Genomic DNA, 25,924 nt, shown 5'->3' with positions numbered 1-25,924 from the left:
AGTCCATTTAAATGCTTTGCCTTTCAATGATATATCAGTGCAGGAGCTCAGACAGTCCCAAATTATAGAAGGCCTCAAAAGATTTTTTTTTTTGGACAAAGTCTGCAATATTTTTGCTTCCTGTTTTCTTCTACAACCAAAGAGGTAATCACTGGTTGTACAACTGTGAAAGAAAGTTTACGTACACTTATCAATTTGGGGCTTTTATAATGTTTTTTGTAACTGTTCTTTTTCCAGGTTAGAATTATTGTGCAACATACATTTAATAACTTTGGGTGAACAAGTTTTATTTTGGATTTTCTCTAATCCATATAGGGTCACAAGTATACACACAGGTTCAAATATATCCATACATACTCATCAAGATTTTGTTAAGTCGCACCTCAGATGCTTTTGGTAGCCATCAACAAGCTTCTGGCATAATTCTGGCTGGATATTTGTCCACTCATCTTATTTCACCAGTCGTCTTGGCAGAATTGGTTGAGACACGGCAAACATGACACTGGCAAGAATGCAATCATTTAAATCCAAAACTGAACACCATCTTGTGTCAGTCTATAGACAGACATCTTGATGCATTCTCAATCATCCAGGTAAGTAAATCTCCAAAGGTTGATTCTGTTCATCTGGACGTAGCGTTTTCAGTGGGCGAAACGTTTCGTCTCTCATCCAAGTGACTTCTTCAGTCTCAGCTGACTGCAAGTTTCCCCAATCTTAACAGTATCAATGATCAGTGAGAATTTGTATAATCATGATGAAGGAACTTGTTAGGGTCCCTGGGTCGTCGACCCAGTGTTTTGTGTTTTTGGTTCTTTGATTTTGTTATTTCATTATATTCTAGCTTTGCTTTATGGGTTTAAGGATTATTCTTAGTTTAGGTTCTCTGGGTGGGGTTTGGTTAGAGTTTTAGTGTTCTGGTTTTCTGTCTGTGTTCCATAGTTGCTGTCTCCCCTGTCTGCAGTATCCCCACGTCCAGTCAGTGTCTGTGTCTGCCCTGGTCTCACATCTCTGTTCCCTTTGTTATAGTGCTTGCCTGTGAGTCTTTGTTTTGTTTCCTGTTTTACTTTGAAAGTCCATGTCTCATGTTAATGCGTCTGCTTTTGCTTCCCCTTGTCTCGTTAGGCCTGATTTGCCCCAGCTGTGTTTCCCTCCTGTTGCCCATTCCCTGATTGCTCCCTCTATGTATTTAAGCCCTGTGTTTCAGTTTGTCAGTGTCGTGGTCTACTCTCATTTATGCTGTGTGTTCTGTCTGCCTGTTCATGTAAGTTTATTTGGATTTTTGTTACGTTTGGCCACGTTTTGCCATCCAGCAATAAAAGCTGAGTTTTGAGTTACTTTCCGCCTCCGAGTGTCTGCACATTGGGTCCTTCTACTTCCACTCCTGCCTGCACACAGCGCTAACCTGACAGAACTGACCTCCCAGCCCATTGTCCCTTCAGTGGGTTGGTTTCAGTCATTATGCAAATGTACTGTTTATAAGGCTGGGAAAACCACAGTCAGCTGAGACTGAAGAAGTCACTTGGATGAGTGACGAAATGTTCCTCCCACTGAAAACGCTACGTCCAGATGAACAGAATCAACCTTTGGAGAACTATAGACAGACACACACATGAACACCAGCCAAAGAAGTCAAATTCCCAATTGTCACTTACCATGACTACATACACACACACGCACACTCACAAGGTGAAAAAAAATACCATCCACACTGCCAAGGGTGGTAAATATCAAACTAGTTCTTTAGTTAATTCATTCTATACTCTGTTTTTAACATAAAATCATAAAGTGTGATTTCCTGAACTTTCCATTTTATGCTAAAAGGAATTACTTCTGCCCTCGGAGATGTGCTTTTTCCATCCCCTCCTCTATCCATTGCCACAGTTTATCTAGGATGAGAATGTGGCCTACCATGTATTGTGAGAATGTAATCCAATTCAGAGAAATGTTTGCAGCTGCAGCCAAGAGTCATTGTTATACGTTGAGACACGCTATCTGGAAAAAGCCACCAAACAGCCTTTACAATCACAGTGTGCAGGATAAGTCATGTTTGGTTTTAATCCCCAGAAGCAGCTGCAGTCAGAGCACAAGTACAATGCATTTTATTGCAGATGAACCTATATCGTGTGGGAGCGGAATTGTTAAGAAGAAGCCACAAAAATATGTACACGTGGAAATGATGTTTATTCAACAGGATTATCAATAGCCAGCTAGAGAAGAGACAAAACAAGCCTTTGAGGTTATATTAGCAAAATACACGAAGATTTAGCTACTGTCGGAATGCAAATTTAAGTGCAGTAGCATTTGCATGGACTAGCCCATAAAGACGGACCCTCGTGGTCACAAAGAAAAAAATTAAATGGAGTTATGGCTTGGTTTGAACACTCAAAAAGTACAGTGAGCGTTCCAGCTTATCTTAATTGCTTTTGCTACTGATTTGCCTCACCAGTCCATCAAAACTAAACCGCCTTTAGTGTTGCAGTGTTGAGGATAACTCAGTTTGTGTTGTTACCTCAGCGGCTTCTGTGCGGATTAAAACAGCTAGAAATGTGTTTGTGTACTGGAAATAAATCTTCAAACTGTGTGAGACCAAAGAGGTGCACCTGTAAGATATTTACACATTAAAATATTTATTCCTATACATAACTAAAAGCCAGTATCAACAGAAAAGGAATCTGACTGCAGATCAACTATCGTCTGAGATCGGGTGTGTGTCTTTTCAAGATGCAAGATGGCATAAATGTATGAAATACTGGAAGCACAAAAACTACTCTTTGGACATGTGCAAGTGCTTTTTATGTTGTTGTTGTTGCTGTTTCCATTTCCAATGTACTGCCATCTCAAACAGTTTTAAATACAGAATATAAAAATGTATTTATTAATTTTATAATATTAAGGCAATGGTGATTGTGGTGTTCTTTATTCATGAAAATTAATTAGTAAAAGACTTGAATGTTGACGTATCTATTTGTTTACAATTTGGTCGCATTTAAAAATTTATTAATTTGTTAGGCCCCTTTTATTTTTCTATAAAATGCTTCATAAGACTCTCAGATCAACATAGGCCTTGATATTTTTGATAAATTTTATTGATGCGTGTGTGTGTGTGTCTGTTTGTTTTTCAGGCAAGTGTGTGATTTCAAACGCTAATTAGTGCATCTGTTCTTTTGTGTGGTGGAAATACAAGCTCGGATACATTACAGTGTTCTCCAGCTTGTCTTCGGCAATAAAAGCAAACGCTAAAAAATAAATCCAGCTTCAGCATCATCCAGTTAATATGTATTCACAGCAGATTTCATTTGTGCATTCATGATATGTTTCAGTGTAGCTGGCTTTTAGCTGCTCAATATACTCTTTTCTTGAAACACAGAACAGAGTTTCTTACCATTTACAGTTTTTAAAACGAATCATCTACAACAAGTTAAAAATTCAAATAGCCAACAGACCGTTCTTTTATCAAAGTGCTTCACTCAGTATACTTTGAAAATAAATACATTGTTTGGGTTTGTCTAGATCCTGAACAGAACTACTAGTCTCTAAAGAGATTTTGCTGCCACTATATTGTGCAGTTACATCCACACGTTTTTGGACAGTGACACAGTTTGGTAGTTTTTGCCTCTATTCGCCACCACAAAGTGCATATTTTCAGCTTTAATTCAGATGCTCTAATAAAAGTCTTACATTACTGGTTCAGGAATTACAGACATTTTTATACATAGCCCCCATTTTTACACCCATTTTTTTGGACAATTGACTGATAAATGCTTTTAAAGCCAGGTGATGCTAGTTTTTTAATTATTTCATGGTAAATTAAGCAGATAAAAGGTATGCCCTTAGTTCCAAGTCCTTTCACTCTAATTGTGAGTATGAATGTATTATAAACCTCAACTAAAGGTTTGCACTTGAGTTACATCTCTATTGCTTGATTTAAAATCCACTGTGGTGGTGTACAACTCCTCCAACTGCTGAACTTTAGCTGCTGAATACTGGGCTGCTGGGAGCAGCCGCATGTTGATGTTGGAAATGGTTTTAGATGAGAGTGGTGAGAATGAACTGAAGAACTGCGTTTTAAACTGAAAAGAACGGGCTAAAAGAAGCTAAGGTGTGGTGCAGTTGCCAGCTTGTCATCACTAATGACAGCTTTAAGATATTTTGATTCACAGTTAATATAGAATACTAAGTTATTTATTCAATAACAGAACATATTCAAACCCACATACAAATGCTGCATTTCTAATATACTCAGTAAGCAGAGATCTTGCATAAGTTTTCATTTGAAACTGAATGTAACCTTTAAACAGACGTTGGCTGTAAATGTCAAGTCCATGTTTAACTTCTTTCTTTTGCTCTGCTGAAACAAGCCACGCACGCTGGAAATAGAAAGAGCGGGATGGTGTGTGCTTGTGCTGCAACATCAGCTTTGTTAAAAGTAAACAATGGCTGAGCGGTCTTTCTCCCATTGACCAAAGTCTCCTGCAATTACGTCCTTGTCTCGTCTTTCCTCTGTTTTCATTTGTTACATCCTCTGTGACCTTTCTGTTTGATGTGGCAGCAGTCAAACGTCAGCGTGTGAGCGGATCATTGATAGAAGGATCGAGGCCATTACGAGCAGTTGTCTTGGAGAAGGCTTTAATCCTCCAGAAAGCTAAGACCAGAGCCATGCTACCGGACTTCTCTTAATTACTGACCAGGCCTAATTGGTTCCTTGTATGGGCTGTGATGCAAGCAGGATGTGACACTTAAGGCTAGACTTCTTCTGCTGTCTGCCCTTTGTGTCAGTCCCATTAACCTTTCTCTTCCACCTTCTTCTTTGACTTTTTATGTTAAATTAAAGGCACCATTTAAATGAGCTGAAGTAGTAAGAACTGAAGCTGTGTCATAAGCCATGTAAAAGGAACTAATGGCACCTTAAATTAGTATGCCAGAAAGCCTTGCCTTCTAACAGCGAAAAATGTTTGCTTGCTTGTTTGCTTGGCTTTGAAGCTGGTTTAAGATTACTGGAGTGGCTTCAGTTTTATGATTGTGTACATGTGTTTGCCTGTTTGTTTCCACGTTCAAAGGTACCAGATAGAGGCATAATTAGTTACTGTAGGTATGATAAAAAAAAAAAAAAACTTCCAATAATGTTAGTGTACATCCAAAGGGAGCAATGCTTCAAAGGCATGCTAAAATCTGCAAAGTAAAGCCATCTTCAGTGTTTGCCCTTTGGGATATTGTGAACTATGGTATGTATTGTCAGTACTGTGTAATTAATCATACCACCTAACTGCATTCACAGGGTCCCCTTTGGTTAATTGGACTGCAGCTGCAGAATGGCCTAAGCGATGATTTATTCAGCAGGCAGGTGGAACGACACCATGTCCCCTCCTCCCCCTTCTCGGTACCAAGGATAGATGGCTCACTCCTTTACCCAGCTACTCCCAGTGCTCCTCCATCCCTCAGGCCAATCGACTCTGAGGGCACATTCACAAGATGGACTTCAGGGTGACAAAATGAGAGGAGGAAAGGTACAGTGGAATCAATTTCTCCCTCTTTACTGCTATTCAAGACTTCTACCAGCTGGATCAGGAAACAGATAAAGATATTGACCATGTGTAGAAAGTTTAACGAGTGAACTTCCTCCCAGTGCCTGTTTACAAGTAAAGACAAACACCAGAGGCAGCTAAAGGTGAAGTCATTTGGCCTCTCTGCTTCATGGGTCTTTCTTTCATTTACTGGCCGTGCTGTGTGGCAGACCAGTGGTAACTACATCATTTCAGGCTTGTTGTGATGCCAAGCAACTGTGCTAAGGTTGTTTTACACTATTTTGTCTGAGGTCCTTTAATGTCACAGGGCAAAGTGAGTGTGTGGCTAAGACAAAGCTGTCCTTATAAGTCGATTAATAAATAAAAACAGTGTGGATTAAATTTATTTTAACCCAATTTAGAATTTAAAGTTTGAACATTACCTTAGATGAACATTTAACCCTCTCAAGGCAGGCGTTGCAGATTTGCAACAGTTAAAAGCTAACAACCTGATTACCCCACATACATATTTTATGAGGTTTTTTTACTCAGAAGTACCTCTGCAGGTATTCTTTTGTGCATTAGCACCAAAAACTTAATTTGAGCCTGAGAGGGTTAATATACAATTACTTTTCTTATGGTATCAAGCGTATATTAACCAGACGTTCATTAAATGGCAGGCTATTGCTGTTTCATTCATATTGTCCCAATCTAGACTGCAGACTAGAGAATAGAGCACATAATACAGAAGCAAGGGCTCATATATCAACATTAGAATTATACTTTCTCTCGCTACAGTTTGTTTCAGTGCTGTTGGCGTACCATTACCCTGAGATAACCACACTTTAATAGTTAATGCAGCTGTGGGGCCCCCTCTGCATTACAAATGGACTCATCCGTCTCGCCTAGACCCCTGCGGGTGGCAGCACCACAGTCCATCTTCAGCAACTCTAATCATTCATCAATAGGCAGCAATCTGACACCTGCTTACACAGGATACTGAACACTGTGATGTGGTCAGGGCCATAGACGGACATCCTGGTGTCAGTGAAGGGATCTGTCAACTGATATTACTCCAGACACCACTATGGGACTTCCCAGCTACAACAGCTGGATTGCAGGCTCCAAGCACAATCGGCTTACCTAGCCTGTCTTTTTTCTAACCTGTCTAGACACAGAGCAAGAACAAAGAAACTGATGTGTTATTTACCAAATGAATGCATCATATAGTTAAAGGGGTATTTAAGACATCAAAGTCTATTCACAGGTTTGGGGTGACTATTACTGGGTATGTGAAAATGTTTGCCTTTTGTGGGCACTCCAGAGGATCACAGTTCAGACAGAAAGCTAAAGTTAGAGCGTGCGGCGTTGGAAAGATGTGAGTTTACCAGACCTCTGTAGCCTTCTTCTTATTTATGCTTGAGGCTAGAAGCTTGAGGGTTGGTGAGCTGCCACCAACACAATGGAATTACTGACCGGTGTTAGTAACTGGTCTGCGGGGCTTGTGGGCGTCAAGTTAATGTCAAAAAATGCTACACTGACATTTATTCTTTTTTAGAGAGTTCAACTTTGTTACAGGGGTGATATTTAAAGGAGGGCTTATTTTATACATGAAATTTGATTTATTTGTACAGTTTTATTCTGTGCTACTGGAAAAAAAAATCAACTCTAATGCTTTCATTAGTGAATGATGGAAAGTGTAGTGAGTTTTTGGAGTTTATCTCACTTCACTGCTGCCTTCATTTTGAGTTTTGTGTTTTTGTTTCTTTTAAGTAATTGAAATGGGGGAAAAAAACGTAATATCTGGGCTACTAATCTTAATGTAATTATAGTGTGTAGACTGTGTAAAAAACAAGAAAAGTCTAAAAAATTCCTTTCCTCTAGATACGTTGGTGATATTTTTAAAATGTCACTGTCTGGACAGTGTTTGCACATACTAATTCTGTTTAATCTACTTGACAGAAAAATACCCACGTTCTAATTTACCTGCTGTGGGATTGTCAGTCAAAAAGCAATCAATAAGACAAATGTTAAAGTGACTCAGCTCTGCAGCTGAGCCTACCACCTGTTTTACAGAGGAGTTTGTAAACCTTTTATCCTCGACTGTAAAGCTTGGCGCTTATTTGTTGTTGCGATCATCACATCAGCACTCTGCCAAGAGAATCTGCTCTCTTTTCCCTGTGGAAATAAAAAAAAACGGCAATAAAACTCGGCACAGATCGCTTCTATAAGTAACCAGCAAAGATGTAGCCAGAGCCAGATGCTTTCTCTGGGGACTGCAGCTACCATGCAGGGATGTGACAGGCCCGAAAATGGGCAGGCGGGCCCTTTTCCCTTTTGATCAATCAGGTAAGACAGAGAGGGGTAGCGTGAATTCTGAAAATCCAGATGCACCATCACCAAGGTGACTCTCATCTATTACTCCTTCCAACCTCTCTGAACATATGCTCATCTGTCAGAGTGACAGACCTCCTTTGCCTTCTCTACTCTAGTTGAATTTAAACCTGATGAGGGTCAGCTGAATTAAGCAGTAACCTCATTCTGCTGCACCTGATTGTCATGTCTAGAGGGCAGGCTTTGAACCACAATCCAAACCGTGGATTCATTATTTCACAAAACTTGATGAAGAAATGGGAGCAACCTGCAAAACTGCTTTAATATTGCCAGCCCCTTCAGTTTTCAGCAAATGTCTGCAGCTGCTGATGTGGAGGACAATCTAGGGAACATATTGTCAGAATAAATTCCAGACAGATGCAGGTTTGCTGCAGCTTGTTAATTCCTTAGTGGCAACAAACCTGCTACCTATTAGATTCAGGAGAGGAATCGATGAAGTCAAGGCTAAAGTATTTTCAGGGTAAGACTACCCCCTGCTGGGCATGATAATTAAAGTGCTCGGCTACCGGGAGACTTGTCATGAAAAGCAGAGGAGTGTTTTATCACTGAGAAGTCTTGGAGTGAATTAACAACACAGCAACACTCTCCTTCGTGGTGAATAGTTGTGGGAAAAAAAGGTGAAGGGGAGGAGGGGTTGGGCATTTTCTAATAAAAACTTTATCTTACACAGTGAGACGCATTTTAAATTTTAAAAAAAAGTTTTAATATTGAACATAAAAGCGCACATAATGTATAAGTATCACCACAAGATGGTGTCAGTTCTCAAGGATGTCACACGTTGTTGCCTCAGTTTGTAAACCAAAAAAATCTGCCCCCTGTTGGCGACATATTTTGGTGACTCATATTGCAGATGCTCAAAAACACTCATGTCTTTCATATGAGGGGACTCGATAACGAACTATGGAAGGGTGGTGCAGGTATAGTCTAGATTTAAAAGCACTCACCTTATTATTATGTTTTAAAAAATCTCTCAGCACATAACTGCTGGTAGCTGTCAGGGGGCTGCTCTGAAGCTGACCCTGTCCTCTTGCCTCCCTCTGGCTCCGGGAGATAAAAAAAAAAAAAAAAAAAAAAATTGCCTTTAGGGTTGAATAAATTTTTAAGTTAAAATAATAAAACCCAGTTAATGCTTGCTTTGAGTGTTTTGTATGGTCCGCTTTAGGTATAGTATGTATTTATATGCTATGATTAGGTAGACTGGGTGTGAGTCAACCAACTTCAGGAACTTTATAAAGAAAAACCGGGCGGATTTGCAGGTTTTTTCCAAGCTGTTGATTCCCATGGAATGACAAATAAAAAATAAATATAACACATAAAAAAAAGTGACTTATAAACGTACCAAGGCTGCCAAAGGAAGTTTCAAATATGGCATTAAAAAATGTCAAACGTTTGAGTCACAGTATGACTGATCCGCCCGTGTCCATCTCAGGATGTGGAATTGAAACCATTTGAAAGCGAAAGTGGAGCGCTGAGTCAGTGACCGACTAAAGGAGGTGAAATAAGGTAGTGTAAGAACTCCTATTATGATTTCCATATAGGAGGATCACATTAACACAGGGCTGTGTTCACTAAACAAGCAGCACGCACTACTTCCGTCTGTTTGTGTGAGTCAGATACTACTCATGAGCGGACTGAGCGGCCCCCGACCCTCCGCCCACTAACCTCCATCCGCTCCCTCGTAGAAACACACCCACACACATATTCTCCGCCCACCTAGCCTTTTCCTTTTCCCCTCCCGGTGGATTTTCTCTCTCCTGCTCCTGTCCTTTTTTTTTTTTTTTTGCCCCCTTCATCTCTTCTTTGGGGAATGAGAGGGAGGATGTGAGTGGCGTGTGTGTATGTGTGTTAGTCATGTTCAGGCTCATCCAGGGCCAACAGCAGCACAAGCGGGGGAAACCCAGGCACAGGCAGGAATAGGATGTTTTGTCCACATCTGTTAGTTGGTTTGGCTGGATCACTTGTGGTTTACAAAGCGCCTAAAAATGGATTGCTAGAATGAGCTAGAGAGCGTGCCGAAGGGGAAGACAGATGAGCTATAGGAGAAAAAGGGGGTGCGGGGGCAGGAGGACATGGGGTGGGGGCGGGGTGAGCATGCCAAAGTGGGCCAAGACCCCCAACCCCCACCCTCCAAGGGTCAATAGGATTCTGTCTACTTAAACTCTGCTGCAGAGTTCACAAGCAAGCAGACGTCTCTGAAGAGGGCGTCTGATGTGGAAGTGTTTGTCTCTTCCAAGATTCAATTAGTGCTGAAATTCAAGCTGGCTCCAAGTTTGTTTTGTGATCTCCTTCTAGTCATTCCGGCTTCTGGGGATCATCAGATACACTTATGCTCCACGTTATGCGATGTGCTGACACTGAAATATGGTTTAAACCTGTTTAATTCCTAAAAAATACACAAGGAAACAAATTAGATTTGCTAAGATGATAGTTTTGTAGAAAGATGAATTCTTATTACAGCTTTGCCCTAACTATTTATTTATTCATCCAGGGAATCCCTGAATGCACGCAAATTTAAAAAAAAACAAAAAAAAAACAAATAGATAGATAAAGTTGTATTAATGCCTGGAAATACTAGTTTTTAATGAATAAACGCATTGCAGAAATTTTCGCATGGTTTTTTTTTTCAGATGCACATCATAACGTATTTAATTAATAGAAAATGTTGTGCAAAGTCTTAAGTGCCCCTCATTTATTATATTTTTTGGGAAAATATTAAACACGTGCAGCACTTCATTTAAACATGCAAACGTAAATGGGAATACATCAGAATTTATTAGGCAAAAACGGAGTTTGTATGAGTGCGAGTGTCAATATTTGGTATGACCACTTTTATCATTCAATAGAGCCTGACAAGCCTTTTTGTGATTTCTTTAAGTAGTCTTCAGCCATAGTTCTCCCAGCTTCCTGAAGGACATTCAAAGCTCTTCTTTGGATGTTGCCTGCCTTTTGTTGTGTTCTCTGTCAAGATGATCCCAGACTGCTTCAGTAATTCAGGCCTCTGGGGAGGTCAGTCCATGGTAAATGGCCTGTATTTATATAGCGCTTTACTAGTCCCTAAGGACCCCAAAGCGCTTTACACATCCAGTCATCCACCCATTCACACACACATTCACACACTGGTGATGGCCCAGTGTGACCACCACCAGTAGGCAACGGCAACGGGTGAAGTGTCTTGCCCAAGGACACAACAGCCGAGACTGTCCAAGCCGGAGCTCAAACCGGCAACCTTCCGATTACAAGGCAAACTCCCAACTCTTGAGCCACGATCGCCACATAACTGATAGGGTTCAGCTGTGTGTTTTTCTAGCCAGGTATGCTTTTACTGCATTGACAGTGTGTTTGGGATCAATGTCATGCTGAAAAAGTAAGCTCTATTGGATGGTGAATGAAAGATATAATGACATTTTTCTACATTTATAATTCCACCAATTTTGACAAGATGTAAAACACCACAGGTTTAAGTGCAGCGCAAACCATGACAGAGCCTCTACCATGTTTTAAAGATCACTGTAAGCAGTCACTATTGTACATCTCTCCTCTCGTCCTCTCTAAATATTGATAATTATTTGAATCAGACTTTTCAAACTTAGGTTCATTGCGCCATGAGACCTGTTACTGCTAATTTTTAGGCTGGTTGATTCCCATTTCCCTTCCTTAAGAACAACCTCTTGACAGCCATTCTGCAGGATTTATTTTCTTATTTCTTCTGGAAATGACTTTTGGATACTGTTCATCTGCTGTAAACAGTTTTGTAGACCTGGTACTTGTTTTATCCTCTACTTGTGCAGTTTCCTTAATTTCTTTGAGGTTTATGTTGCGATATGTCAGGTGTTTATTTAGTAGCACCTTGTTGGTGTAAAAATGCTATTTCTGGTATTTTTAACATTTTAATTTTTGGCATTTGCAACAGGATGCTATAATAAAGTGTATGAAGATACAATTTAAAATTGGTTCATCCCTTGAGTTAGATGATGTTTTTATGCTTGAATGATTTATAGGTGAGCGTTAAGTGGCTTAACAAACAGATTTCCGATGGATGGATGGATGGATGGATGGATGGATGGATGGATGGATGGATAGATAGATAGATAGATAGATAGATAGATAGATAGATAGATAGATAGATAGATAGATAGATAGATAGATAGATAGATAGATAGATAGATAGATAGCGGTTTATGTTTAGTAAGGGTTTATGTTTAAGAGGGTTTAAATTATCATGAGACGGGTCAGTAAAGGTGCACCAAAGACATAGAGGATACCTGGCAGGTTGATGCTATCACACCCAAAAGCCTTTTTAATTTTGTCTTTACAGGCTACAAGTTGCAAAGGCACACATGTTTTGTTTTGTTTTTTTTGTTTTGTTAGTCTCTCTCTCCCCCCCCCCCCCTCCCGGTTTTAAAATCCAACTATTTTACATCTCAGCTAAATATAAAGGTAAAGCAATCATTTGCTATTCACCATTACTAATCAGTCACAATATCCACTCCCTAAATTGGTCTCCAGGTGGTGCCAGTGGTGAGAGTGACAGCATTCTACACACACACACACACACACACTCACACACACGCAGAGAGAGAGAGAGAGAGAGAGAGAGAGAGAGAGAACCTATTTCCCTGTCTCCATCCACATACTGAAGGGTGGGTATGCCAGAGATTTGTGGGGGATGGGCCTGAAGTAGATACGAAGGAAGTGAATAGACTGAGAAATTGAGAGGGAAGGGGGTGGCATGCAAGGCAAGCACATGCTGAGCAGAACATTGGACTCATTGAGAAAAGCGCTCTCCATTCATGCTCTATCCAGTGCCCTATTCACCAAACTCCCACTCTCCTCGTCATATATGTACAGTATATTGACATGCATGTGCTCTCCGCTGATAACAAAGCCTTTGGAGTCTGAGTCATTTGATATGTGCGTTTGCTGTAAGTTATTTGAGATCTGCCATGACCTAACAAACAGAGAGGTGGAATACACAGAGAAGGCGGCGAAAGGTCCCCTTACAAGCACTTTAAGGTCCCACTGCATTCTCAGAAATCTGTTTTCAATTGGATAGTAGCAGACCCATCAACTCCACATGAGTAGCTCATTTACAGGAGAACCCCCTGTGCGAAAGTGGGCTACTGTTGCCTACTACCTACTGGAAGCCTAGGTTGTTTTATCCGCATTCTCCACACCCATGCAATCAACATCAGATGTTTGTCCATTTCACCGGAGCAACATGAAAGGTCGACATATTTAACTATAAGAATAAAAGAGCCAGCAGTAGCAGTAAGGGAGTTTTATGGTTCTTGCATGCGCTTACTCATGGAACTCCTCTATGGTGGCATATTGTCAGGATGGGATAACGGAGTGGCCTTGAACTCAGATTAACGTTTGCTGAAATACAGCGACAGCTACTGCCTGTTCTCAACAGGTACAACGCAACGCTACAGTGATATCATAGGGAAAATGAGTGAATAACATGAAAGCAATATTTTGTGGGGTTTTTTAATGTGGCTAATATTATTTTTTATCATTAAGATAAAGCCATCAGTAAAATATTAAAAATAATATCCAAATGTTGGAATTTTCTTTTGAAAAAATAAAATACAAATAAACCCCAAATGCTTAATAAAATTAAAAGTCGTTTTTAGTGGGGTGTTTTTTGTCATGGTAAACGGCACAAAACACAGCCCTATACTATATTATTAACCATTAAACATTTAAGATGAAGGAAAAATTAAGACAAAGACATACTTTTATTTAAATTTAAAAATATGGAAATTAGCTAATAAAAAAACTCAGCTCAACAAAGTAAAAGCAGATAACAAGGTGAAATAGCTTGGAAAGACTAAAGAATGGACTCAGTTAAAAAGAAAATATAAAAAGATAAAGAGATTAATAAATTTAAATTTAAATATGATACATCAAAGAGCATATTTAAATTTTAATTTATTAATCTCTTTATTTTAACATAAAATGTTGTCTCAACAGATAGAGGCATTTCTGAAACATAAGAAACTGTACCAGGATCACAGCATCACACCCATGTTTTACATTGTTATTTGCACAGAGGTTTATGCAGGTGAACTATTTACATGCATTACATTGATATTACAAACTTTAAAACACATAGAAGATCAGCGTAGTACTGTACCTAAGATCTAAAACCAGAACTGAATTATTTTATATTATATTCTGCAATACAGAGACAATTTTGTACATTTTTTTTCCACTATATTATGATGATATTAATTTTGATGTTAAACAAACGCATTACTGTTCATTTATTATTCATTTAGTAAATATTTAACTTTTCATTTTAATGCATTACTGGAGTCGTGTTTTACCTGAGTAAAGGATGTAAATCATTCCCGAGCTCAAAGGCAGCTTGTGTTTACATTGGAGAAGGTCATAGTTCATTCACAATTTTATTGTGGAGACTGTGGTATGTGTTGGTTAAGTTAATGTAGTATGAGACAATATAAATACAGTAAGTAGTCATTCTTTCCTTGGTTCCTAAAAGTATATCCCGTCACTTAAAAATATGTTTTTATATTTTGTGATTGAACCTGGAGAATTAAAGGGATCCGTAAGTGGGTGGGGGGTTGGGCTGCTAGTAGTACTGTTGGTGGCCCACTTATATCTCCGCCCTCCAATGTTCCAGCTCCCATGAGGGCGGCTCTTTAAATTGCCCCAAAACTCCTCCTGGCTGGCGCCTTTTTCCTTTATCTGTAGGAGACAAGACGAGCACGTGCGCTATTTATAGGACGTCGCTGGAGTAAACTTCTCATCCTGCTGGTAATTTTTATTATTTTATTATTTAAAAAAATATATATATTTTTAAAAAAGTATATATATTGACCCGCTCTCATTTTAATTCATAACTGTTTTTAAAGCGGCATGAGCTGGGATTTTAAAGGGGCGGGCTGTGTGTTGTCTGACGAATAAAAGCTGTAGCCTATAGATCAGAGCGAGGCTTTTTAACCGGGTACAACCAGCTAGGCTTAAAGGAAACATTTCGTCTTAAATATAGAGCAGAGGTTGCTACCGAGCGATAAAGGTGAGTGCACAAGAAACGGACGTCGAAAGGCAAGCTAAAGTTTGCAAGCTACAACCGCCTAAATGCATTTTTACAGAGAGGGATCTCTGGCGAGAGGACGCTGCATGCTTTAGATGTGAAGCCGTCTTTTGTTGCTCCGGCCCGGGCTCTCGTTCCCGCAAATGAGCTCTGCTTGCATTTTCTATAGCACTCAGAAAAATGGGTGCCGCCATGCAGGCTAGGGCTTTACCCTGCAAATCCAGACGAGCACACACCAGCTATTGTGTGTATGTGCATGTGTGTCGGCGGCGGAGGAGGAGGAGGAGGGGGGATATCTCTTCGTAGCCCCGGCGTGCAGACATGCTGCGAGTGTCATGCGCAGGCCCGATTGTTGGCTACAACAACTACAGCAAACGGGCCTCTAAACATGGTCGTGGAGGCAGGGGAGCGCCGGGTTCAGTAGTATCTTGCAGGTTTGCTCGGCCTCCGATCGCTTACTGAGTCCCGGCTGTACCCTGCAAGCCAGTTTGATCCCAATCCAGTGTTTGTGTGGCACCGTCGGCTGTGTAATGGAGCACGGTTGTGACAGAAATAGACCTGGAAATAAGCGCGGATTAATTGAGTTAAACGCGTTACCGGTGTGTGGGTAGGCCGCCCCCTTTTTTTTTTTCTTTTTTGTTTGCTGTTGCGGTCACTGAGTTTAATAGCCCGTGTATTTTTCTGTGTGTGAACTCGACGCCTCCCCTTGCTGCAAGAGTGACCGGTGTGATTTATGTCTTTAGGTCTGAAAAGCTACGCAAACATGAGCGACAAGGGGACAGTCTCACCGAAAGAGAAGGAAGCCACAGAGAAGAGAGGGCGTGGAAGACCCCGTAAGCAGCCGCAGGTAAAAACCTCTGACGTAAGTAGTCCCATTCTGTTCTTCTATTTATTGGAAAAAGTGTGCTGTTGTATTTTTTATTATTGTTGTTGTTATTATTATTGCATGCCAGAAATTACAATAAGGATGTATTTAATATTATTAAAAAGATGGGAGCAGATTTTTTTTTAAACCCTTTAACTCAGGTCTGCTGCAGCTGATGCTCAGGTAGATATTATTGCAACTGAGCTTCTCATTCATATCCCTCAATGAAATTAAGACTCCTGAAATGGCTGCAGCATGCCCTTGTGACCATTTGCCCCTTCCTTATCACTGTAAGGGAAGAACAACAAACTTGCCACATGTCTCACTGGTTTGTAAGCAACCTGTAACCTAAAGCCTTTAAACCAGATTTAACCCCCTACGACCCACCTCTGCTCCCCATGTAATGGATGACATGGCAGAGTCAAAGCGCACAGTGGCTCATATACCTGTCACTCAGCCTGCTGTGTTTTTACTATTCAATTGCTCTGTTGCTATGAGCTGCGGTTGTAAACACAGCAGAAATGCAACAGGAGGCGCGTCAGCCATGACGAAGCTTACAACCACACATGAATAAGATAACTCACCTCAACCTGAATGTATCTTGCTTTTTTGCTTATGACGGTAATCCCCTAAGTGCTTACTGTTGCATATTTCCCTTAATGACACATCTGTTATTTGTGAACTTGTTTCTGCTGGACCATGGCAACCTTTTTAGCATTTAATGCACATAAGTTGCACTGTCTTTACCTCAGAGAGCTTTGTTTTGTTTTTTTGTATGTCTATATTTTGATTTGAAAACCTCGATCTTGTAATATAAGCCAGATTTTTAAGAGCTTATGTTCCTAAAATATTGTCCAGATGTTTTATACTAACCTAACTTTGTCTTGATTGTGATTGCCAGGAACCAAGTGGGTCCCCTACTCCAAAGAGGCCCAGAGGACGGCCGAAGGGCAGCAAAAACAAGACAACCGGCAAGGGCAAAGTAAGTCAATGCAGTCTGCAGACGTGTTTTCACATAGTGACAGATAGTGAGTTCAGCAGCAACGAGCGCACATCCTGATCCGGAATAGGTGCAATTCCAAGATGGGCAGTCGGCATTAGCGTGGCATTTGTTGTAAATTTGTTTCTTGCAAGTGCTTTGTCTTTTTCTCCAAACCCCAGATTCCTTTTGGTTGATGAACATTTTAACGGTAGCTAACCTCCTCCTTGTAAAAGGATGTCCTGCTGTTACTTGAGATATATTTGTTGGCTGTAATCTGGCTGCTTCCCCCTCGTGGTGTCAGAAATAGCTTGGCTAGGCTTCCCCATTGTAAAGACCTTGGTTTACTGCCTCACACTTTCTTTTTCTTTTTTTCTTGTTGGTGATGCTCACCCTCTACTTCCTGTCCTCCAGCTTCCTGCAGCTTGTCATGCAAAGTGTGGTGCAGGTGCAGAGGCCGCAAGACTGTTTCCAAGCTGACACTAAGCACCCCTCCGCCCCCACCCAACACACAGCCCTAGTTCTTCTCTGCCTGTCGTTACCATAGCAACAACTGATTTTTCTCCCCCGCCCCAACCCTCCGGTTCTCCCTGCGCTCAGTCTTCACTGCTATGTATGGGAAAGGCGGAGGGAGAGGAAGTTGCGCATACATGTTTTGATATAGGTTTAGTAGCGAGGGCCGAGCTGCAGAGGGTTTGTGTCTCCGCTCAGTTTCACCAGCTGTCTCTGAGCCTCAGACCAGGTGGCCAGCGAACTGGAGTGCCCTGTGTGCAGTTCCTGTCGGCCTTCCAGATAATAGCCAATGAACCCAATGCCCCCTTTCCATCTGTCTCATTTTAGAGGCCTTACCGCCATCTACAGGCAGCTAGATGCAGAGCTCTAGGAAATATTGTTTACACCATTGCTTTTTGAGCCCCCCCCCCCCCCCCCCCCCCCCCAAAAAAAAAAAAAAAAGAAAACAACCTCAGAAGTTTTAGCAGATCAGCAGGTCAGTGACCTTGAGGATCACAACAAAATGTTAGAGCCCACTTGGAGCTCTCTTGACCTTGTTCCGTTTTCTCTCACAGAAGGCAACGGCAGCCCCATCTGCAGGGGGAAAACGCAGGGGAAGACCTAAGAAGGAGGTAAGATCCCATGGACAAACAAGTGTTCACATCAGTTAAGCTGTTCCTCTCCCAATTGAATTATGCTCGGTATGACTGCCTGCAGGGTGAAATTGCATTTTCCTAATTCTCTTGCCTGCCTTGTTCCTTGGTCTTTTTTTTTTTTTTTTTACTCATTGGCTATTTTGGGGTCTTGTGTTCATTCAGAGTTGCATGGTCAGCCACTCTTTATTGAGTAGTTTTAAAATGGCAAATGTCTTTAAAGGTTTTCTGTTTTGTTTTTTTTTTTAACCAGATGTTGACCGCAGGATATTTACTTTTAGGAGCTTCAAAATGAGTCGCCCAACTACATACAGCCGGTCAAAGCAGCATGTTTTAATCGAGAAGAAACTGCGGTCTTGTAGTAACATTGTGTCATGTGCATGAGTGGTTAGGGCGTACTCGTCTGGATTGCATTAGTCACAGAAAGGAATGACCCACAGTTACCCTCCTAACTAGGCTCCTCATTTTTATGAATGGACATCTTGGGCAGCAGTAAGTGTGAGCAGGAAAGGCAAGAGGGCAAAAAGCAGGATGCCTCATTGTGACTCACCGCTGTGTGTATGAATCATTTTTCACTACAGATGGCTCACTCTTCCCTTGGGTGTTCTTCATGCCACAGTGGTTTATCAGAGATTTATAATAACATTTAGTCTCTTTCTTGTTGGTACTTGGGGGTTATTAAAGTAAAAACAGTCGCGTTGAGGCATGAATCACAGGCAGCTATTGTCGTTGAACACTGATGGTGCTTTAGGCATTTTCCTTGTGGGTGTGGTCAAGGCATAACTTAACAGCCCCCCTTCCTTTTTTTTTTTTTTCTCCCCTGCAGGAAAAGGAAGAAAAAGCATCCCAGGAATCATCTGAGGAGGAAGAGGAAGAGGACCAGTAATTCACAACGCATGCTACCTCACTCAACATACTGACTTACTGTTAACCAGAACTGGGCTGTATCTCCAATGCCAGTGCCACCACATGACCACTGTTCACGACAAAGCCCCCTTTTGCCAAAGGAGGGTTAACACAGTACATATATCATGCAACAGCACTGGATAGAACGATGGACTTGCTCAAGCATAGATCTAAGAATTACATGAAAGGTAACAGCCCGTTTCTCTACATGTCATGTTATTACAAGTCTTTTATACTGGACAAAAAGGTGTTCTCCAAGGAGCCTGGACATTTCCTCCTTTTTCTTTTTTTTTTTTTTTTTTTTTTTTTTTCCTCCCCCCCCCCCCCCCCCCCCTAAAGATGGTTTGTAGGATGTTTTCTCTGCTTAATGTTACTTATTTGTTGTACCCGCATCTGAGATGGTAGGGCATATAGATTTTTCTCCGTGTTTTGTACTGGACAAAGGTGAATTTTACCTATACTTGCTTTTTTTTTTTTTTTTTTTTTTTTCTTCAAAGTTTTTCTTTTTTGGTTTTGAGTGTTTGTGTGAAGTGGTTAACCTATCCTTTGCATTGTATTCTAGATGGAGTTGAGCTTCAGCATTTAGGATGAGAATAGGTAACTGATGGTAGAAGTATCTTTTCCTAATCTGCATAACTGACTTCACCCACCCGATTAGAGGAGAACCATCTTTAGCCCTCTTCCTGTAGGACAGTTTAGATTTTAGTGATGCTTCTCAGACTTTCTTCTCAGTTCTCTGCGTATAGTGGAGAGATGTAAAAGTGTATCATTAGACTCGATCTGACTTACTGTTTTGTTTTGTTTTTGTTCCTTCGGGTTACATTTTAAAACACGTGTGCTGCTTCTCATGTTATAATAAAACTCTTTCGTATGTGTGTTTTTTTAAGGTTGGCAGAGTTCTAGGCTTAAAGTCATCAGTGTCGTTTCTTCAGGGAGCTTTTACAAATGCTGTTACATTTGGCGTCTTTGTCCTCACATGGTCCTCAGTTTTCCAAGCCCTCACTCTCAATCACTTATAAGGCAAACTGCAATTGATCGGACAAGGAGTTTGATTGTAACACAGGATAGTTGGTGGCACTACTATCCAACAGGGCTGTATTATTTTATTTTTTTTCCCCTCATTCCATCTAGATCTCACTGCTTCGCCTAGCTTGGTCCTCCTGTCATCACTTAGTATGGTAATAATAAAAAGAAACTTTTTCCTTAGTCTTTTGAAGATGTGTGTTGTATGCCGTCTGCTATGGTTAAAGAAAACTTTTGTGTATTTCTAAGTGTCAGGGAACCCACAGTCACAGTCCACTTAACTGGGTTTTTCCACACACCTAAGCTGCTACAACCTCAGTTACGAAACCCGGAAAACTGCAAACAGGCAAGACAATGCCTGGAATTTCATACCTCACTCAAACGGCTTATTTTACCATTTATTGCAACTGGTTTTCTTTTTTTTTCCTTTTTTTTTTTTTAATGTAACCTCTGGCATGAGTTGACAATGTTTGTATTTTTTTTTTTTTTCCTCTCCTGACTGTAATGAGAAATCCAAGAGGTCGAGCATGTGATTGTGTGACGACACCAACACTTCTTGGCTCATTCATAACCGGAGCTTGCAGACAGGTTTTTGTTTTTGTAAATGTGTGAAGCAAGTCAGGGAGACCTGTCAGCTTGACGACTGTGTTCGCTGACTGTGGTAGATTAGCAAGTGTGTTTTTATCCTTTTAAGAAAAAAATCTTCTGGTGCACTGAAATGTTAGTTCAGATTTTCATGGACAAATGTTTGTGATGGACTGGGCGCTTTTTCCATGTTCCGTTGGCCACCGTGTGTCTACCACTGCCACACGTAGCCATCCTCACCATACTCATACAACGGTCATTTCATGTCCTCTATCAACTTCCTAGTCTTGATATCATGTCATTTTACATAGTAACGTCAGTCATCCGTTGATTTATATACTGTAAACTCAATAGGATGGGATCATTCTTTTTAATGTACACGTATATAAATGTACAATGTCTATATTTCTATGGTGCCCTACAACAATTTGTATCAGAAAATGGTCAATAAAGAGAATTTTCTTTGTCACTTGTTCATATTATTGCACTCTGCTGTGCAGCTCATGCAGGCTACAATGATGCATTGCAACTATCTACAAAAGTAAATTATATTTCCAGCGTTTCAACTACCTTACCAAGTCTCTTGAACCAATGGATGTACATTCTAAAAGGAGAAAGATTGTTACAATGTTCCCAAAATTACATTTGCATCAGTCCATGTCATCAAACATCACCTGAATGCACAGCCTTTCATGCAAAGTTTACCAGAGGGGTGTACTACATGTGAGAAATAAGCAGTCACACTGAGAGTGCACCACTGCTTGATAATGTCTAGAGCTGCTGGGCTCATAGGGATCAATCACATAATGAAACTCTTATGTGAGCGCTCGCAGAAGCTGAAGCAGAAAACCTGCCTGAACAGTTGAAAAACACCATTACCCATTTTATCTGACAGGGGTTTTAGGTTTTGTCAAGAAAGCCTTGCAATGTTGAACTTCAAAGTTGAACCCCTCTGGTGTGTCACCTGTGCAAATCTAAGTCAACAGTGGATACAATTTTAAAGATGAATGGCTCATTTCATAAGATTCTTCACAAAAGCTGAAAAACTCTAGACAATGCATAGAATAGAAACACAATTAGGCTGATACGTAAGCACCTCTGGGTATAATAACTAGTTGGCCATCCCAGAATGCAGAGCTGGGTTCTCAAAGTTTAGGGAGCCAGTGTAAGTGGACTACCCAGGAAAAATCCACACTTTAAAGTGCCTGTTCAGCAAATAGTGGTTCATGTTGGCATTTGCTTTTTTGTGTGTGTGCTTTGCTGGGCTTTAACAATTACTGAGGTGGATGTTACATTTCCTTACACTATCTGTATTTGTCAGTGTTAATAAGACTCATTCATCTATGATAACTACAGCTAAATGTGTTGCAATTTAATAGAAATGCTCCCACATCTTTTTGTGCACCGCTATGACAGACCACCAAATGGTAAGCCAAACTTTGAGAACCACAGCTGTAGAGGGTCAGGGTGGGGCTGGAGCCCAACCCACGGAGAGGTAGGGCACTCCCCGGACAGGTGGAAGCAAGGACTAGCGCTGAGACAACCAGCAACAGTCACACCCAGAGCCAGCCCTGGAGTGTGGATTTTCTTCTGACACTGTGGATAAAGCACAGTGGGAAAACAAATGCCACACAGAAAGGTTTAAACCCAGAACTTTCTTGCTTGTTATGCACCACCATGCCGCCCACACTTTTAGATGTCATAACTGATAACATGACATGTTTGAGCATTACATGCTCAGTACAATACATTAGCTGTTGGACTGAGTAATGTTTCCCCCATCTGAGGGCAGTTAAACAGTTCAATTGTTCTTCGTTTACATTCACAAATGCAAGGCAAAAAAGGAACCGGGGAGGTTATGACTCGTAAAGAAAAAAAAGAGCAAGACTTCCTGAGTGCTTAAAACAGTCAGACTTATGGCATTCATCTGAACAGATTCTTCAGCTGGAGGCAAATTTGTTGGTGCCATGCCTTGTAGACAGGACATATTTTGAGAGCTAGTCAGAGCTCATTTTAGGGATGAGAGTTTGGTGTTATTTACTTCCACTATCTGGCTTTTCATGCCATTGATAAGAGTCACAGGATTTGGCTAAACCACAAAGAGACATGAATCTCCAGGCATGAGTTAGATTCTTTAAGCAAAGTAAAACTAAAGCGAGCTGTTCAATCATTTCACTGAAAATGAAACTGAAATCAAATTTAGCAGCTTGATCTTAGCTGCTAATTTTATTTTTCAGCAATGAGGCTTTCATGTTTAAAAGTCTTTCTGAGAGTTTTGCAACAATGTAACTGTTGAACGCTACACTAGTCATTTTATCAGAGGATGATTTGTTTTTCTAATGCACTGCACACAACTCGTTTAAAATCACCAGCACAGGCAATGATCACAATTCCTCTCGCAGCAGAACTGCTGATTTTTAAAGGGTACAGCACATTCGTGCCACGAAGAGCACAGCTAGTACGAATGCTCACTGCAACCCACAGGAACATAACAGCTTGCCACACGTCGCCCACAACAACATAGCAAATGTAAACAACAGATTAAAAATCTACAGGTACCTGTACCTTTGAAACTTTGAGTCATGTCACTGAATTTTTCAATAAAAACAGGTTTAAATAAATAATTTCAAATAAATAATCTTAAGGTACTGAGACTGTTAGGCACACAGGATCGGCATCAGAAGTTCAACGTCAAAGTGTACATAAAAGAGAACACAGGAAAATGCTCATCGTCACCGATGTGCTCAGAGACGACAGTAAAAGGAAGCAAATAAAAGCCAAGAAGTATTGTACACGATTGTTTGTACATCACGATAAAAATTACTGATCTCTGTGGTTGCAGGTTTGTCGTCACACCCCGCAGTGCTCAATGTCAGGGTTTACCAACATCATGCATTGACGTCTTTGGTCAGAAGAGGGTGTTGCTGTTGATAACTTGACGCCCAACTTTGTACAATCTAAAGGAAAAAAAAAAAGAAAAAAAAAGCATACAGCTTAATAAAGTTATTTGAAAGAGCAAAAACGTTTACTCAAGTGTGAAATCTCTTCTCATGAGAGGACCTGAAAACCTGCTTTGAATTAAACAAAACTTTCGCACTCAAACCAAATTATACCAAGCTATGATGATTTGACAGTAGTCTCAGTTTCATATAACGAGATTATAAAATTCCTGTATGTCAAACTTCCACAGCAGAGGTAAACCAAGCTCGATTCGTGCAGTAAAAGCCCGATGTCTTTTCTTGTCGCACAACCGTGGAATATCTTCCATAACAGGACTTTCAGGGTTAACTGAAATTTAATTTGCTCTCCCTGTATTGGATTAAAGACAACAAGGACACATTCATCACTAAAACGCAGGCAAACAAAACCTGAACTTTTTCCATGGCTTTTTTTTTTTGTAATTTGGGCAAACTGACCCATTAAGGGCTTTTTCAAGCACTGCTCACATTTGTCCCTTTCCCATCTATACAACCCCACCTTGACTTGACAAATAAGAAGTAAAACATTTTGACAAACTTTTTGGACAAAGTGAACATCGCCATCTAGTGAGCCTCAGGATTCAGTGCACGACTCGGCTCAAAATAAAGTGCTTTTTACTGGCAGACTGAGAAAAATGAGAAGGATTGTCATTTTGTTTTCTGAAAAATAAGCTGATGTTAAAATTCTGTGTTGGGAAAAGACATGCATACTTGTCAGGGGAAAAAAAGACTAGGGATTTAAGGATTTTTCAGATATTACTAAACCAGATTGTTTAATTTATATGGAGCAGATTTCAGGTCAGATATTAATAACTATGAGTCATTTGACGACCATATTCCCATAAAATTACAACTGGCTAAACTCGTTCTACTACTAATACTATCATCCTTTCTACTCTACTTCTATCTATAACTGAATGCAATAGAGGAACTGACCAATCAGTAGAGGAACTGGTGCACGCTAAAGAAAATTTCGCAACCAATATAATTAGACAGTATACCAAACAGTATTAAGAGAATGTTTTCACTCTGCCTTTCTTAGAAAACGTGGTTGTGCAACTTTTAAACATGCTTGGCACAAGAATCCATGTCTTCCAATGGGAGCAATACTGAAAGAGTCGCATAAAAACGGCAAGCTTTACCACTTGCACTTCCAAGTAAAGAATCCAAAACTGTAAAAACTGATGTGCCTTACCCTTGTGTCCTCTTCTTTCCACAACATTTCTTGTTCGGCTTCATTAATCTCCTCTGAAGGATCGTACGTGTACACTGGTAATAGCTGATGACGCAGTCTGTCAACTCTGAGGGACCAAGAAAATAAACACATTATTGATTCAGTGAAGGTATAAAGGTAAAAAAAAAAAAAAAAAAAGCAAAAACAAGAAAAAAAAAACTGTTCAATGATGTTGATGGATAAATTTTAATCCTACCTCCTTTTCCTACGAATATACATTATCTGAAATGGACAAAATGAAAGATGTTACATCTGCTGTGTGTACGCTTGGATCTCAATTCACACTTGACTTTTAAGTTAATAAGATGTAGGACTGCTTCATAACACAATGGCTCAACTTGACATAGATCATCCTATGCCATGTGTTCAAACCACTTACCACAGCTGCAATTATCCCAGCAAAGGTTATGAGGAAAAATGGCACCAGCACATAGCTGACAGCCACATTCCCATCTATGGTGGCAGGGGACTGAGTAGTACTGTTCATTGTAAATGTTAAGCGATAAGGGGACACAGGGGGCTGCTTGTGCAAGGCCTTTACGAGCAGCAGACACCCTCCCTGTTGCAGTCACTGTGCAGCGGATCACTCCTCAAGCTGCCCCCTTGTTGTTTCTGCCTCATCCTCGTCGCTCATGTGACTTCCACATGGTATCACTGACCTCCCTAATCAGCTACAAATCTGAGGACACGGGGAAAGGAAAGAATTTGCACGGTTAGCCAAAGAAACTGTGAGTTCATACAATGGCAGATGAGTTACTTGGTTGGAAAAACAAAAAAACATGCAGTAAACTCGTTGTGGTAAATGAAATAGACGTTTCAAACACTCAGTGGGACAATTACACACAACATAAACACTGAATGTCTTGTTAGCAAGCCACTATTCCCCTGCTCAGTATTCTGTGCGTTTGCCAAAGTGCCAATTAACTAAGGCAGGCAGTGTTCCCTGTTCTAGTAAATCAGGCTAAAATATAATTTAACACTCGTTTAATTAACTTCCTCACTTCTATGGAGCCGTTAGAGACCCAGCCGAAGGTACCTACCGTTAGCTGCACCGTTACACGATAGGTTGTACAGCGATACAAACGAGACTAGGCTGATTTCTTACACGCCAAAGCGATCTTTTTAAAATTCTGACATAATCGAATAAACCGTACTCACTGTGTATTGTGCATAGCCTCTCTTTTCAGTTAATGCTGTGTTGTGCTTCGCAGAAGCTTCACTTCCGCTAGCAGCAGCAGATCCAGGCAGGCAGAA

The 25,924-nt window shown here is 40.6% G+C and overlaps 2 protein-coding genes across 7 annotated transcripts; one reads left to right on the top strand and one right to left on the bottom strand.

Annotated features, from left to right (window-relative positions):
- Positions 1 to 14,548: 14,548 nt before the first annotated feature.
- On the top strand, positions 14,549 to 20,921 carry hmga1a (high mobility group AT-hook 1a). 6 transcript variants are annotated; one of them, XR_004843728.2, is made up of 7 exons: positions 14,549 to 14,675; positions 15,699 to 15,817; positions 16,722 to 16,802; positions 17,867 to 17,923; positions 18,771 to 19,038; positions 19,413 to 19,447; positions 19,738 to 20,921. XR_004843728.2 is itself a non-coding variant. In XM_006794247.3 (5 exons), the coding sequence occupies exons 2-5, from the start codon at positions 15,719 to 15,721 to the stop codon at positions 18,828 to 18,830; spliced, it is 297 nt and encodes a 98-aa protein (XP_006794310.1). In that variant the 5' UTR covers positions 14,549 to 14,675; positions 15,699 to 15,718; the 3' UTR covers positions 18,831 to 19,164. The 6 variants fall into 6 exon arrangements, 1 of the variants encoding a protein (XP_006794310.1); XR_004843731.2 differs by having other exon boundaries at positions 15,699 to 15,802; positions 19,413 to 20,921; XR_004843727.2 differs by having other exon boundaries at positions 19,413 to 20,921.
- Positions 19,173 to 25,924, bottom strand: smim29 (small integral membrane protein 29). The gene is made up of 5 exons (XM_035909186.2): positions 25,829 to 25,924; positions 25,050 to 25,349; positions 24,867 to 24,892; positions 24,632 to 24,737; positions 19,173 to 23,415 (listed from the first exon to the last, which is right to left on the bottom strand). The coding sequence occupies exons 2-5, from the start codon at positions 25,155 to 25,157 to the stop codon at positions 23,347 to 23,349; spliced, it is 309 nt and encodes a 102-aa protein (XP_035765079.1). The 5' UTR covers positions 25,158 to 25,349; positions 25,829 to 25,924; the 3' UTR covers positions 19,173 to 23,346.

This window comes from Neolamprologus brichardi, chromosome 20 (genome assembly GCF_056152115.1).
Source record: "Neolamprologus brichardi isolate AB-2024 chromosome 20, ASM5615211v1, whole genome shotgun sequence".
Taxonomy (NCBI): domain Eukaryota; kingdom Metazoa; phylum Chordata; class Actinopteri; order Cichliformes; family Cichlidae; genus Neolamprologus; species Neolamprologus brichardi.
The sequence above is the reverse complement of the archived record's forward strand: the minus strand, read 5'-3'. Positions and strand labels throughout refer to the sequence as shown.

Coding starts and splice junctions, on each gene's coding strand:
- hmga1a (XM_006794247.3), top strand. CDS start 15,719: ATGAGCGACAAGGGGACAGTCTCACCGAAAGAGAAGGAAGCCACAGAG. Junction 15,818..16,721: donor CGCAGGTAAAAACCTCTGAC/GTAAGTAGTCCC, acceptor TGTGATTGCCAG/GAACCAAGTGGGTCCCCTAC. Junction 16,803..17,866: donor AGACAACCGGCAAGGGCAAA/GTAAGTCAATGC, acceptor TTTCTCTCACAG/AAGGCAACGGCAGCCCCATC.
- smim29 (XM_035909186.2), bottom strand. CDS start 25,157: ATGAACAGTACTACTCAGTCCCCTGCCACCATAGATGGGAATGTGGCT. Junction 24,738..24,866: donor TATATTCGTAGGAAAAGGAG/GTAGGATTAAAA, acceptor TTGGTCCCTCAG/AGTTGACAGACTGCGTCATC. Junction 23,416..24,631: donor GGAAAGAAGAGGACACAAGG/GTAAGGCACATC, acceptor TTTTTCCTTTAG/ATTGTACAAAGTTGGGCGTC.